The following is a 15,318-nucleotide window of genomic DNA, read 5'->3' on the forward strand; positions in this document are numbered from 1 at the left end:
ATGAAGAGGTAGTAGGGACTTTTTAAAATAAACACAATTATGAAGTCTTCACAGCCTTACAAATCCTGTGCAATAAGGAAGGTTTGACCTGTGGTACAGACTGATTGCTGAGTAATTCTAAACTAAAAATGTGGAAATGTTTCAAAATATGGGAATGTTTAAAGCTATAGAGTCAACTTAAAGTCACATTGTGAAAAATCTATTTACAAGTAATGCCTAAGATTACCATAGCTGAAAGGTTGAAATAAAAATAATTTCCTCTGTTGATTTCAGCTTGTTTACTTGTGCATTTGACAGCACTCTGAGTACAGTTTTTCAATCTTACCCTGTATATTCAGTCGTTTCCCTCTATTCATGTATATTTTTATTTTCACACAGCAACAGGCGGGAGATTATTCAAATCAGGAAAATCTGATTGTAATACCACAAAAATTGGCATGGAGGAGATATTTGAAACTACTCTTAACTCATCTTATGGAGGGGTTAAATTTTCAGTTAACTGTCCCTTAAATTCATTAATCTTTTTTTTTTAAAGTCAACATATGAACAAAATGGTCTTGGTGTGCTGGTAGTGATGGGTTTTTTTTCCCTTTTTCTCCTTTTTGAGATAGTAAAAGCTGGGAGTCCATTGAGACAGTGAGTTGGGAATCTAAAAAGGAGAAAGAAACATGCATCATCTAAAGCAACACTTCTGGCTGATAAAGCATTGCTGGTTTTAGAGGGAGGCCAAACTGTCTATTTCTACTTGATGTGAGATTCTAGTTGTGGCAGAGATCAAAGGGGGAGAGAAGCTAAATGTAAAATATTAGCTCCCACTACACTTAGGTTATGCTACTTGCTGTAGCAGTTTTGAGCATGTGGTATAATGTTTGAGGGTGGCTAATGTTGTCCAAAGATGACTGATATCATCTCAATTGTGCTGACTTAAACTCCCTCATAATTCAATATTTCCTCTGTCATTATTTAGGTGTCTGTTCCTAAAGAACTTGTGGCTCTCATGAGTGCCAATCGTGATGGAGAGATGCCAGACCCAGAAGACTGCAATAGGAAGATATATCGTTTCAGTCAAAAGGTAAGACCCATGGTCTTTGTAAATCAAAACTAGGAAACTCTATGAAGCCAGGCACAGATTTGTATTAATTTGAAGTATTGTGTGCATGAAACCTACGCAAGTACAGATTTGTGTGTGCACTGTAATTTGTCATCTTTAGGCTCATGGAAACTTTACTGCACATGTGAACAAGATGAGATTTGTTTTTTGTTTTTTTTTAAAAAGCAACAGATTCCATAAAACAAATTCTAGTCTGATCATTGGCCCTAAGAAGTAGGCTTGCCAAACTTGTCTAAATATTTTCCCTAGCATTTACTTCCTTGGCCATGAGGGTAAGAGGTTGGTCTTCATTGCACCTTTTTTTCTTTTTTAAGAAAGTTCATGTTCTGTTATCCACTGAGATCTGAAACTTTAAACCATTGGTGACATACCAACCTGCAGTTTAAAGATCTGTTAGAACACAAATAAATGGATTTGAGCATCTGTTCTTGAGTCCTTTGCAGTGAACATGTAAAACACCCACCCCAAAATCATGTGGTGATGTGATCCTTTCAATAGGTAACCATATGATCACAAATTATTTATTTAATGACAATTATAATTAGTTTTGATAACAAATGAAGGATATAATCACAACATGGGAGTTTTTCCACAAGAAGAGGAACAAGAATTACAGCAGTTCATTTTGATCCCAAATACGGAAATTAACTTTGTTTCTGTGGTTGTCTTCTATATTCTTAAATCCCCTTCCTGCCTATGTGGTGGTTTATGAAGCCTGTGTGTAGACTAATCTCTCTAGTGTTGCTCAATGTACAAGATACCATACACTGAACAAAACACCTCTCTGAGGTTCCCTGGTATATCTGGTATAACTTCAAACTGCTATGTTCCCATGAAACAGTGGCACTTAAAAATGAATTGTTACAACAATAAAGTATCCTAGCATGTCACTAACATGAATTAATGCGAATATGCAATCAGACTTTGCAAGAAATTCTAGTAAATTTGGTATTTGTCAATATTGAATAGTGCATATTCCGTTTCAGAGACAGTGTTCTTAGGTATGAATGTGGAAGAGGCAGGGGATTTAGGCTTGAAAAACTGAGGGAAGGTGTTTGCATCTTTTTGGAGTGGTTAGTTTGGGAAGGAGGAGCGTCCTGGAGAAGACCTACAGGAAGAGAGGGGAGGCTGGAAGAATTTTCATATTGGAATCTGGAAGGAGAATGTTGACCCTTCCTATGAGGATAAGAGCCCCATGGTATGGTGGGGGATTTGTGCTGGTGTCTTTTGCAATCTTTTTTTTTTTTTTGAGATACTCTTGTTTCAGCAACTGTCCCATCTTCGCAGCTACTGCAGTGTAGTTTTCAAAATGACCACACTGCCATACCCTGAACTGTGGAAGCCTGAGGTTTTTATATACTCCTAGGGAAATTGTGCCTTAACAATTCTGCACATAATATTTTAAAATTCTGTATATTTTGTCAAATTGACACAATATAATCATTCCAGTTCCAATTTATTTTGGTAATTTATTTCAAAATACTTTTCAGCAAATTTGTCTGTAACAACACAGACAACAAAACAGATTCAGAAACTGCAGACCCCTAACCTCTCCCATTCAGTTAGGCACATCTGCCCCGTCCCAGTGTGTCCCTGCACCCTCCCTCAACCACCCCTTACCCCGTCCCCATGTGTCCCTGCACCCCCCCATGTGGCACTGGCTCAGTGCTGTCACCCCACTAGCTCCTATGCCCCTACCCAAGTCTGTCCTCTCCAGATCCTGTGTCTGTCTCACTCCCAGACAGGGTGCTGTGAGAAAGCAGCCTCTCCCTCTCTGCACCCGGCTGCTCCAGCCCTGCACCCTCTCGTGGAACCACAGCAGCCCCTGGTGGGTGAAAGATGTAATTGCAGTGATTTGCTGGCAGAATTTATTTTCTGAGGAGGAGGAAAAAATCTGCAGGTGACATGTATGCACAGTGGTGCAGAATTTCCCCAGGAGTACTGTGCAAGAGAGTGGTCGTGAGGGTTAGGATTCCTTAGTTGCCTGTGGTACTGACCAAAGGAGGGGAGTCAAGGCAGGAAGAAATGGTGTTTTGTTAAACTGGGATTGAGATGCTTAATTGCAATACTATTGCTTTCAACACCCCGATGCCAGGTATGATATAAGCACGCTCCCCAAAGATAATATAGGACACACTGATCTCTCCTAAAGATAAGGTCAGGATGCCAGGGTGATGGATAGAAATGTTTTGATCAAACCAGCATGTACAAGGTAAAGGGTGGTAACTAACCACGTCAGAGGGGCAATAAGTAACTTGTTTGTGTATAAACTTTTTTCCAGTTTATAAAAGAGGGGTTGTAGAGGAGTTGTCTTTGTCCAGACAAAGGAGGAATGGAAAGTCCCACCATTCATTGAGCTGAGTCCAGTGCAACAGGCATACATGTGCTAGTGTAACTGTAGACTTTGATCTGAGAATCTAGGACCGTGGCTTGTTGACAATAAACCTGGCTGAGTGCCTTTGCTATGGAACCGAGTCTGTGGTCTTTTTGGGCAGTTCGATCGAGCTCTGCTGGGCCAGCTATCTGCGCAGAACTGGCACAGCACACAGAAAGAACACACACATGCAGCCAACAACTGGCAACACGCTCTTGATCTACTTCTTTGGGCTGGGGTTGAAGATTAAGTAGTCTACAAGTAGGTCTGTCACAAACCAATCATTCTCTTTTGAGTTTGGGGCACAATTGTCTCTTGTCCTAACAGGATCCCTCGATGGCCCACAAAAGCAAATGGAACCAGGGTATTTATAGAAAGCCAGGAGGGAAGATGTGACACTTTTGTAATGCACATCAAAGGTTCCCAGGGTGGCTTTTGTATACTGCGAAGCAAGGAGATTCTTTTCCCATAGAATCAGGCAGGCACAGACAATACTGAAGGGGTTTATTCACGGTAGTGGGAAGACTGATAAACAGCTTCAAAAGTGTGGGATTGCAGTGACCAGTTATACCTTTTTCTTATCACTTCATTTCTTATCACTTCTTGTTCTTCCAGAGACAAACATTGTTTCAGAGACAGAGAAAGCACTTAACAGGATACTGACAGAAACAGAACATACACATCAAAACTATTTTGATTACATAGTTTATCTATAACTGCCAGTTGGTTCCTTAACAATAGAATCATAGAATATCAGGGTTGGAAGGGACCTCAGGAGGTCATCTAGTCCAACCCCCTGCTTAACGCAGGACCAATCCCCAACTAAATCACCCAGCCAGGGCTTTGTCAAGCCTGACCTTGAAAACCATTAAGGAAGGAGATTCCACCACCTCCCTAGGTAACCCATTCCAGTGCTTCACCACCCTCCTGGTGAACAAGTTTTTCCTAATATCCAACCTAAACTTCCCCCACTGCAACTTGAGACCATTACTCCTTGTTCTGTCATCTGCTACCACTGAGAACAGTCTAGATCCATCCTCTTTGGAACCTCCTTTCAGGTAGTTGAAAGCAGCTATCAAATCCCCCCTCATTCTTCTTTTCTGCAAACTAAACAATCCCAGTTCCCTCAGCCTCTCCTCATAAGTCATGTGCTCCAGCCCCCTAATCATTTTTGTTGCCCTCCGCTGGACATTTTCCAATTTTTCCACATCCTTCTTGTAGTGTGGGGCCCAAAACTGGACACAGTACTCTAGGTGAGGCCTCACCAATGTCAAATAGAGGGGAATGATAACGTCCCTCGAATGCTGGCAGTGCCCCTACTTATACATCCCAAAATGCCATTGGCCTTGTTGGCAACAATGGCACACTGTTGACTCATATCCAGCTTCTCGTCCACTGTAACCCCTAGGTCCTTCTCTGCAGAACTGCTACCTAGGCATTCGGTCCCTACTCTGTAGCGGTGCATGGGATTCTTCCGTCCCAAGTGTAGGACTCTGCACTTGTCCTTGTTGGACCTCATCAGATTTCTTTTGGCCCAATCCTCTGATTTGTCTAGGTCCCTCTGTATCCTATCCCTACCCTCCAGCGTATCTACCTCTCCTCCCAGTTTAGTGTTGTCTGCAAACTTGCTGAGGGTGCAGTCCACGTCATCCTCCGGATCATTAATGAAGATATTGAACAAAACTGGCCCCAGGACCGACCCGTGGGGCACTCCGCTTGATGCCAGCTAGACATGGAGCCATTGATCACTACCCGTTGAGCCCGACAATCTAGCCAGCTATCTATCCACTTTATAGTCCGTTCATCCAGCCCATATTTCTTTAACTTACTGGCAAGAATACTGTGGGAGACCGTGTCAAAAGCTTTGCTAAAGTCAAGAAACAACACGTCCACTGCTTTCCTCTCATCCGCAGAGCCAGTTATCTCATCATAGAAGGCAATTAGATTAGTCAGGCATGACTTGCCCTTGATGAATCCATGCTGACTGTTCCTGATCACTTTCCTCTCCTCTAAGTGCTTCAGAATTGATTCCTTGAGGACCTGCTTCATGATTTTTCCAGGGACTGAGGTGAGGCTGACTGGCCTGTAGTTCCCAGGATCCTCCTTCTTCCCTTTTTTAAAGATGGGCACTACATTAGCCTTTTTCTAGTCGTCCGGGACTTCCCCCGATCGCCATGAGTTTTCAAAGATAATAGCCAATGGCTCTGCAATCACATCCGCCAACTCCCTTAGCATTCTTGGATGCAACGCATCTGGCCCCATGGACTTGTGCACGTCCAGCTTTTCTAAATAGTCTCGAACCACCTCTTTCTCCACAGAGGGCTGGCCATCTACTCCCCATGCTGTGCTGCCTAGTGCAGCAGTCTGGGAGCTGACCTTGTTCGTGAAGACAGAGGCAAAAAAAGCATTGAGTAAATTAGCTTTTTCCACATTCTGTCACTAGGTTGCCTCCCCTCATTCAGTAAGGGGCCCACACTTTCCTTGGCTTTCTTCTTGTTGCTAACATACCTGAAGAAACCCTTCTTGTTACTATCACTGGCTGATAAATCTGTTACCCCACATCAGGCAGAAGAAAAACAAGGTCCATGGGCTAATGCAAGGCAGAAGGTTTTGAAGAATATGAATTTACAACTATGCTTATAACTTTTTTCTTTGATTAACTTGGTGGGTGATGATTCTGATATTACAACTCGGATTTTAAATAGATAATTTTAATATCTTCCATTAGGTTCCAATACCCTGCTACTTGATTGCATTCGTGGTTGGGGCTTTGGAAAGCAGGTAAGTGTGTATGGTACACATTGGCTAAATTTTATCAATTACAGAAAGTTTGAGAGAGTCTTGACATTAGTTGGACTCCTGATCCTAATTTGAAAACTCTTGGTCAGTGGAAGAGTGTTAAGATGCTCCTTCATATAACATTCAAGTATGTACTCCCCCAACCTGGAACACTGCTGAGCGTATTAGCTAGTCTATAAGTCTTCATTTATTATTCTCATCTCAAGGAGTATCTAGCCACAACACAAGAAAGAGAATGCTACTGAGCCTGCTCTCTCACTGTAAGGGTAAGAAATGGAATAGAATCTAGCCACTGAGTCTTTGTTCCTCTCTTCCCAACCTTTTAGTCCCGAGAATAATCTAGAAACTAATCACTCACTAGATGAGACTTTGTCTCCTCCATAAGTCCTAATATACTAGCGTCAACCCCATCACTCATTTGCACAAAGGTATGTTAATCAGGCCCAGAGTGGTGGTGGTGGTGGTGCTGTATTAACACCGTAAAAGCACGAACTTCAGTTTATCCCCCATCTAGATAGTCAATCCAAAAAATATTATTTCCTGTGCATTTTTTTTTTAAACTGCACTTGCACCTCTTCTCTACCTGTCCTCCTGTGGTGGACTAGAACATTAAGTCTAGAAGCAAAGACGTGTGTCTAAAATTAAATTAGTCATTCCTTCTCTCCTTTCCAATCCCCCTTCAAACATAGCAGTGAAACGAGGGTGGCGGAGGTTTCTCCAGAACCTCTCCTCAGTAATATGGGTTACTGTGCGTATATTAAACCCATCCTCCACTATGCTCTGGCTTCCCATAGAACATCAATTCAATTTCAGTATCTAACTGAAATCTGTACTTCTACAGACAGATTGGCCCCAGGACGGTGGTGTGGGCTGAGAAGGAGCTGGTCGATAAATCTGCATATGAATTTGCGGAGGTTAGTTACAAAGAGTTTGCTCACTATTCACTCACTTTACATAGTATTAAAAATAAACAGCCAATACTACAATTGCTCTCATTTTAATTTTTTCCCCTCTCCTCCCTTCCACCAAAGAGTGTTCTGTTTTTCTAAAGGAACATCAAATAACTGCTGATCTTGCTACACAAATGACAAGGCACAATCTTGCCATTGGTCTACATGTGGAACTTAAGATGTCTGAGAGATTTGTGTGTGGATCATAAGGATCATACTGAGAACCTGTATTTACTAATTGTAATTACAAATCTCATTAAAAATCAATGTTAACTTTTGTTTCAGACTGAAGCCATGTTGAAAACAGCAGAAGATCTGGCAGGGCCTTATGTGTGGGGACAGTATGACTTGCTAGTCTTGCCTCCCTCTTTTCCTTATGGAGGTATGGAGAACCCCTGCCTTACTTTTGTGACACCTACTTTATTGGTAAGTGTGAAACTTATGCACTTTATTCTTCAGCTTTCCATCAGAACCTATTCTAAAATCTATCCAGGTGTGTGCATAGAACTCTGGACTTATGTTCCTTAAAGAACGATAAAATGATCCTTAGACTATCAGAGCCATAGAACTTACATGAAACAGATGTGTATAGTGCATGAATTTTGAGTTTAACTTGAACCAACAAGGTAATTTGATTTTTGTCTTTTCTAGGCAGGTGACAGATCACTGTCAAATGTAAGTATAAACTTTATTCATGTCTTCAAACCAAATACCGTATAACTTTAAGTTAAATCTTAAATTGTTCATAGCAGTGAAAATGTGAGAAATTTCTAAATCTTAAGTCTTCATTTAGACATCCTACTTATTTTCTGTTAACTAGTTACAAAATGGAAAAATACATAGCAGGTCCGTTTAATACCAAGTTGTATTGCAAAAATTTCAGGTTCAGGGAAATCTTGTCCCTATCATTTTTGCAGAACAATACCATCTTTATAGAAGGAATCTCCTTCCCATTTAACGATATTGACAAATGACCCTCTAAAACAGTGTTTCTCAAATGTAGCCACCAGGGGCTTTTCTTGTGGCCATAGCCTCCTGGACTGTGTGCGTGTGTACTCAAAATAGTGGCCCTTCCCATTTCCTGTTGCTCCTGGATGCACAACCTTGTTCTTGTTTGCTGGGGCCACCAGCAGGGGTTAGGCCTTGCTCCTTTCTGGAGACACCTGGGGCACAATGCTGAAGGAGCAGGCAGCTGGTGAGTTCCCCACCTTCCCAGGGACGGTGGGGCTCAGGCTTTGGCCTTCAGACCTGGAGTGGCGGGGGCAGCAGGCTCTGGCCATGGGGCTTTGTGCTCTGGTCGTGAAGCTTCAGGCTCTAGCCCCCCTCCAACCTCCCCAGTGTGTCTCCCAGCCTTCCATCCGGGGCTTAATTTGTCCCCAGGCTTGGCAGAGCTGAGCAAGTCTGCTGTGAAACGTGATACTTGTATGTTTGTTAATATCACGTTTCACAACAGACTTATAAATAAATTATAATGATTTGGATGTGCATATGTGTTTTTCCTAAAACTAATTAAGTATTTTCAGAAAGTGTGAGAGTGGCCACCAGCAAGAGTTGGTGGCTGCACTCTGAGAAAAAATATATCCTGAGAACTCCTGCATAAAATCTACAGCTCAGCCATTTAAAGCCTTTGAAAGTTCACAGCCATAATAACACTACATCTTATGAGAAATCTACATTACTACTATACTGAACTCCCAGCCACTGTTCTCAGTTGGCCTTCCTTCTGGGACATACTAGCATGTATGCTGCTATTGATACAGTTTAATCAGATATGAGGCAGCAAATTTGAAAGCTTCTGTCTCTGGCCCATTGTAAGAACTGAGGGCTATAGATAATTAATCACAAGAATGTTAAAGGGGAGCAGTTTTTAGTTCTAGATAAATCCCACATATTGGAGTTAGGAATAGCCTAGCCACTGGCAAAGCCATGCTAAAAAATGTAACTAAATTGATTCTGGAGAAAAAGGTGGGATTCTTCAGGCTCTTATGCAAATGGTATTTATTGGTCACCTGTTTCTCTGGTATCGAGCCACTAAAACTGGTTGCAGTAAGTTGTGCATAATTTTTTAATTGGAAATTGTACTTCAGTGCTTGTCCTAGTTATATTTTAATGTTTGTCTGGAGAGAGAAGTCTGGATGTCAATTCATCTAATTATTAAATCTTTCCAGTAGAGGAATATAGTCCCTTAAATGAACGTAAGTATTGTAATGCCTTCCAACAGGAGTTCTAAAATTTTCAATGTGGACCACATTTTTAGTATCTCATATGATTCGGCACCCTATTCATGATCACATGAATCATATCTCCTCCCATTTGTAATGAAATAACATCCCTGCACTACAGCAGTTGCATACCTGAAAAAGCAATATCAGGAAAGCACTAAAACACCTTAAATAATCTTTCTTTTAATGTGACTTAGCAGTTTAAAACAAGAAGAGCCGTCACTGTGTGACCAACCAGATCAGCGCTGCTAACCAGGGAAGGCTCTGTTCACAGACTACAATTTGAAAACTACTTTTTCAAAGGGTGTGTGGTGTGGGACATTGTAACACCTGAGTGAATCTGATATCCAGAGACTTACTTACAATAAATGGCAATCTGCTTTGTATATATAATTGTTAGCCCATTGTGATTCCTGCTGCTGCCCCTCTCTCCACCAGTTGAATTTGACAGTATATTCTCTGGGGTAATCTAATGAAATCTACTTCTGACATGGGATGGGTGGCTTTTTTTGATGTTTTTTAGGTTATTGCTCATGAAATCTCTCATAGCTGGACAGGAAACTTGGTGACAAACAAAACATGGGAGCATTTTTGGTAGGTGTAATACTGAGTGCATTATGAAAAATTGGCTCTTATCTACCGTATAAAAGTTCTGAGGAAATGTTTTGCCATCTCACATGAATTAATGTTCTTGATAATTCTCTAGGCTAAATGAGGGACACACTGTTTACTTGGAACGTAGAATTGGTGGACGGCTGTTTGGTGAACAGTTCAGGCACTTCCAAGCTTTGGGAGGTTGGAGAGAGTTGCAAAATACGGTAAACTAGTTTTGGTAGAAGTTTATTGTATGTGTATGTTTAAACTTAACTCATCAAAATTAAGTTGTCGTAACGTTTCCCTGAAATACGCAACAGAAAGCGATAATAGTAATGCTCCTGAAAATCTTTGCGTTGGTAGCGGAGTACCAGTGTTCTCTCAGGTTTGTTTATGAACAAGAAGTTATTGTTCAATGTAAACATGACACTGCTAGATTACGGATGATGGTAACATTTTCAAAAAGACCTTAAGTCTCAAGGATCTTTTAAAGATTGCAGGATCTTCTGAAAGGCTGAATTTCATCCCAAACTACTCTTGAATATTGCAACAGCTAGTGAATAATAGTGAAACCTTAATGTACAGGAAATACTGCAATAGTATAAGCCTTTAAAGCAATTAGCAATTTAAAGTATAAGCCTTTAAAAACCCTTTAAAGCAAGTAGCTTACCAGTGAGCAGCTAAAAGTTGCCTTTTTGTGATAGCCATAGCCAAGACCACCCTTCTCAAACTTCAGACATTCTGGAGTGTGATACAAGCAATTGAAATGTCTGAGAGAGAACTGAAATACTCAACAAAGCCCGGGTATTCCACATTGCACCAAACTGAGTGCTGAAGATCAGGAATCCTGATACTCAGTTTCTGCTTCTAGGAGGAGAATTTAAGCAGTTGTGGTACTTGCCTTTTAAAAGACTTTGTCTCTGGCTTAACTTCTTAAAAATTGTCTATTTTTCCCCTTCCTCCAGTGCCTCCCAAGAGAAATGCCTCACCCCTTTAGGATTAATAGTTTTGTTGTTCCTCCTGTCAGTGGTAACTTCTGTTGTTTTTTTGTGTTTTTGTTTTTCTTTTGAAGGACTAAATAAACTGTCTATGATTTCTGTAGGAGGAAAGAAGCTGTTGCCATGGCTACCCATCCTTTAATGGGAACAATGGCACAAATGGGAACAAACTAAACATGGGAGCATGATCACAAGGCCAGCATAGCTATGTCAGTTGAGAACGTTAATATCTCACCCCCAACTAACACAGCTATGCAGGCAAAATCTTTCAAGTGGATGCAGCCAGTTTAGCATCTGATGTTCAGGGAGGTGGTTTAGCTGTATTGGCAAAAGGACTCTTTTTTTTAAACTGGTATAAGCTGAGTCTTCACTAGTGGGCTTTGCCAGTATAGCTATACTGGCAAAGCCTTTGTAGCATAGACCAGCCCTAAGATGAAAAGTTGGGCTTGTAATGGGTACTAATTCGGGAACTTCAGCAAGAGGGATGAGCTAGAGCCATGTGCACCAAAGCATGGTAATCCTTAGTCTTGGATGGAAGATGGCTGTATAAGGCGGCTGCAAATCTGTGCGAATTGTGGAGCCTTTCTGGGTGAGTATTTGTGTATAATATTGTTACAGATAAATACTCTTGGAGACACAAACCCTTTCACTAATCTGATCCCTAATCTGAATGAAGTAGATCCTGATGTTGCATATTCTACTGTTCCATACGAGAAAGGCTTTGCTTTGCTTTTCCACCTTGAACAGCTTCTTGGAGGACCAGGTGAGCATTAATAGTTCTATTTTAAATAGGATTTTTATTTTACTTTGAAACGTTGGCTTTATTAATTGATACTTTTTTAACTTAGATGTCTTCATTGGCTTCTTGAAGGCTTATATTCAGCAGTTTGCCTATAAGAGTGCTGTGACTGAAGATTGGAAGAAGCTCTTGTATTCCTACTTCAAGGATAAGGTTGGATGGTGCTTCAGGCTACTTGAGATCCTATAGTTGTGTGAAACTGGCAGAATGTATTCTACTTGTGGCATAGCTCAGGAACCTGAAGATACTCCATATGGTCAGAGTAAAATAGGCTGATAAATAAAGTATTACTGCCTTTTTAAAAAAGAGATGGCGCTTATGCCTCTTCACCCTCATTCCTATATAGAGAATATGTAAAGATGTAGCATAAAATCTTACAAACATGGGTTTGGGTTACAGTGCATGTGTTCAAAATAGTTATTCAGAAGTAAACTACATAGGAATCAGCACTTTAGTTTTGGTTTGTAAGACCAGCTTGATCTAAAGATTTAAACTAAATTTCAAATTGCAAACTCTTTAGAGAGAAAAACGCGTAGATGGTAAACTGAATAAAGATCTGTTGTTTGTAGGTGGATGTTCTCAACAAAGTTGACTGGAATGCATGGATGCACACCCCTGGCATGCCACCAGTAAAACCAATGTAATTGTGCTTTCTTCTCTTGTCTTTCTTGCCTAAAATTTTTGCGTTCTTCCCAAACATCAATTAACTATTTGAAAAACTTGTACTAGAGCTGGTCAGAAAACTTCTACAAAACCTTATTTTCTGAAAATATTTGGAAGTCTTTTTGTGTGGTGCGTGCATGTGTTTGTTTATCTTGGGGGTGTGGGGGGATATGATTCTGATACTTTTCGAAACTGAGAAATGTTGGAGAAAAGGCATGTCGTTTTTGTTTGGAAAATTGCCACAGAAAATGGAAAAATTTCAAAGTGTGATTTTTTTTCCCCTCCTCTTCCCCCCGCCCCGTGGAAATCTCTGCAAGAAACATCCCTCTTTCCCCCCGCCCCCCTCTTCATGCTGTCCAACCAGCTGGAGAGTGTACAACTTCTGAATGTGTTTACATTCTGAGGTTGACTAAAAGATATTGCTCCATCTGTGGTCAGTAGTGCATGGGGCTATCAATGAGCAATAGAAATATTCACAACAGAGGTCACAAATACCATGAAGAGTGGAATTACTGTGAAAAAGGAGAGCATGGAAATACATTTGTGGTGATTCTCATTGTAGAAGATTTTCCACATATTGCATTGCCGTGTGAGGCGCACACCTATGTTATAAATAGGCTTGGCAGAATTTTAATTTTATTATAACTTCAACAGACAATATTGATTTTGTTCTTAGATTTTTATTGATTTTTAAATTTTCACAGCTGTGGAAAATTGAGGGTTTTTAAGCATTTTTTCCAATTTTTGTTGGTTTATATTTTCACAATTGTAGTAAATTATGGGAGGAATCAGACAGTTATTTAGTGACACTTTGAGATTCAAAAAGTTAAAGCCTTATAAACTGTTAAATGCAAATTGTCAAAATCACATGTCAAAATAAAATATTCTTAAATCAACAAGTCATATCATACTATTAATTTCCTAGTCTATTTGTAACAAGCCGCATTCCAAAATTTAAATCACTAGTTTTGACTCTAATAAGTTCTCAAACATCATTTTGCTTACTTTGCCTATCTGTAAGTTTCAGTTACTGATGGAAATGTATTTCCATTTGGTTTGTTCGTGTATGGCGAAATTTGTTTACCAACACTTACCGATAAAAATCTAATCCTTCCGAGCCCAATTATAGGCCATCTTGCCACGTTTACACAGCCTGTGCTACAATGCCCATCAAAAGCACTTGGAGTTATTCACATTTCTAAAATATAATCCTTTGTTTTTCAATCTTTTTTTAGATATGATATGACACTATCAAATGCTTGTGTTGCCTTGAGCCAAAGATGGAGCAAAGTGAGTTAAAGAATTCTGCAGACGTCTTACAGATATTTTAACTATGACAAACTAGTTCTTAGTTCTGTATAATAAGAGAAGGGCTCACATCAAAGAAAGTATGTGTCTGGTGAAGGAAATGCTGCCATGAATTTTTGCATTATTTCATCGGCTAAACTTTCAAAAAGAGTCTGTAGAGGTGCTGCAACTTCTTGAAACGAGAAACTGCATTGTACCTGTAAACTAAGTACTTACACCGCTAACTATCTAGTGCATGCGGATAATGTGTAAATTGAGAATCCCATTGTGCATAGTTTACCCTATGCCTTAGGAGTGCAATTTCAAAACTTTTTGATAGGCACAGATATGGAAGTAAGTCTCCATTACTGATTATATCCTCATACTAACACTGCCCCATCTTTTATAAATCAGGCAGTATGTACTCCTTGGTAAAATTAAGCAAAGCCAATTACAACAAATCATTGCTCATTTGTAGTAATGTGTTTTCAGTTTTGCCAATGAGTGTAGCATCCTTATTTTTGTCAATTTTGTGTGTTTTGGCCCTACTGCGCATTTGCTTCACCCTAATTCTCCTCTTGTCAAAGATCCTTTTTATGAAAAAGTACACATTGCAATTGTTGTACTCAACTTTTGATATTTTTTTAATAAGAATCTCTTAAACTTACTTTGCACTTTTTATTTCATTATCTTTAATAGAAAATGGTGAAAACAAAAAACCACTCAACAAGCCCCACGGCTTTCCCATTTTTGGATTCTTTTTTGTTTTCTGTAACTGTGGAACTTAAACCCTAACAGCAGTATTTTTACATAAAGTAGCTTGAAATTAAATGCAGGTGTCCATTTAAAAAAAAAGCAGACAGATGATGTCTTTGCTGAAAAAGCCAATTATAAACTATTTGTTTTTTATTTGCTTGTTTAGGCCAAAGAAAGCGATTTGTGCTCATTCAGCTCAGCAGATATAAAGGATTTGTCATCCCATCAGTTGATTGAGTTTCTGGCACTGTTACTACTGGACGTAAGTGCAGGCTAGGAGTAGTTTGATCTCCTAAGAATGCAAGCAAAGGCACAAATCTATTTTGTAAAACCAGGGAGCTCATACCTTGCCCACACTTCTGAAGATCCTTATTCATCCTACTTAAAATCATTTGCTGTTCTTTGGGACAGCCAGTAAGAGGTCTCCAAAACCCATTCTTTCTTAATTATTCACCTGATGAGTAACATCCAGAGACTTTCAGTCAAGGAGGTATAAACAAAATTTGAGAAGTGGTTGGGTTTGTTTGAATTTTAGCTTTTATGTATTGTGTGACTAAGCTTTAAATAAAATTGTAACCAGTTTGGAGTGCTTCAGTGATACTGGGGCTGTACTAAAGTTTCACAGACTTAAGCTGTGTCTATACTACGGAACTTGGTCTCCTGTGTATCCGCTCTATATTTTAAATCACCCCCCAGCGAGCAGTGAGAGCGTCTCCTACTGACATAGCACTGTCCACTCCAGCACTTTTGTCAGTGAACCTTATG

General features: G+C 40.0%; 1 protein-coding gene across 2 annotated transcripts in view; it reads left to right on the forward strand.

Moving 5' to 3' along the window:
- The window catches only part of LTA4H (leukotriene A4 hydrolase), a 30,457-nt gene that overhangs the window by 12,139 nt on the left and 3,000 nt on the right, over nucleotides 1–15,318 (forward strand). For both annotated transcript variants that reach the window (XM_074941870.1, XM_074941871.1), the window contains 12 exons: nucleotides 968–1,072; nucleotides 6,214–6,266; nucleotides 7,126–7,198; nucleotides 7,520–7,660; nucleotides 7,886–7,909; nucleotides 9,980–10,050; nucleotides 10,163–10,274; nucleotides 11,667–11,811; nucleotides 11,897–12,000; nucleotides 12,417–12,487; nucleotides 13,746–13,800; nucleotides 14,720–14,815. In XM_074941870.1, coding sequence (XP_074797971.1) covers nucleotides 968–1,072; nucleotides 6,214–6,266; nucleotides 7,126–7,198; nucleotides 7,520–7,660; nucleotides 7,886–7,909; nucleotides 9,980–10,050; nucleotides 10,163–10,274; nucleotides 11,667–11,811; nucleotides 11,897–12,000; nucleotides 12,417–12,487; nucleotides 13,746–13,800; nucleotides 14,720–14,815 — 1,050 coding nt within the window. The remainder of the gene's footprint in view (nucleotides 1–967; nucleotides 1,073–6,213; nucleotides 6,267–7,125; nucleotides 7,199–7,519; nucleotides 7,661–7,885; nucleotides 7,910–9,979; nucleotides 10,051–10,162; nucleotides 10,275–11,666; nucleotides 11,812–11,896; nucleotides 12,001–12,416; nucleotides 12,488–13,745; nucleotides 13,801–14,719; nucleotides 14,816–15,318) is intronic.

This window comes from Natator depressus, chromosome 1 (assembly GCF_965152275.1).
Source record: "Natator depressus isolate rNatDep1 chromosome 1, rNatDep2.hap1, whole genome shotgun sequence".
Classification (NCBI taxonomy): Eukaryota; Metazoa; Chordata; order Testudines; family Cheloniidae; genus Natator; species Natator depressus.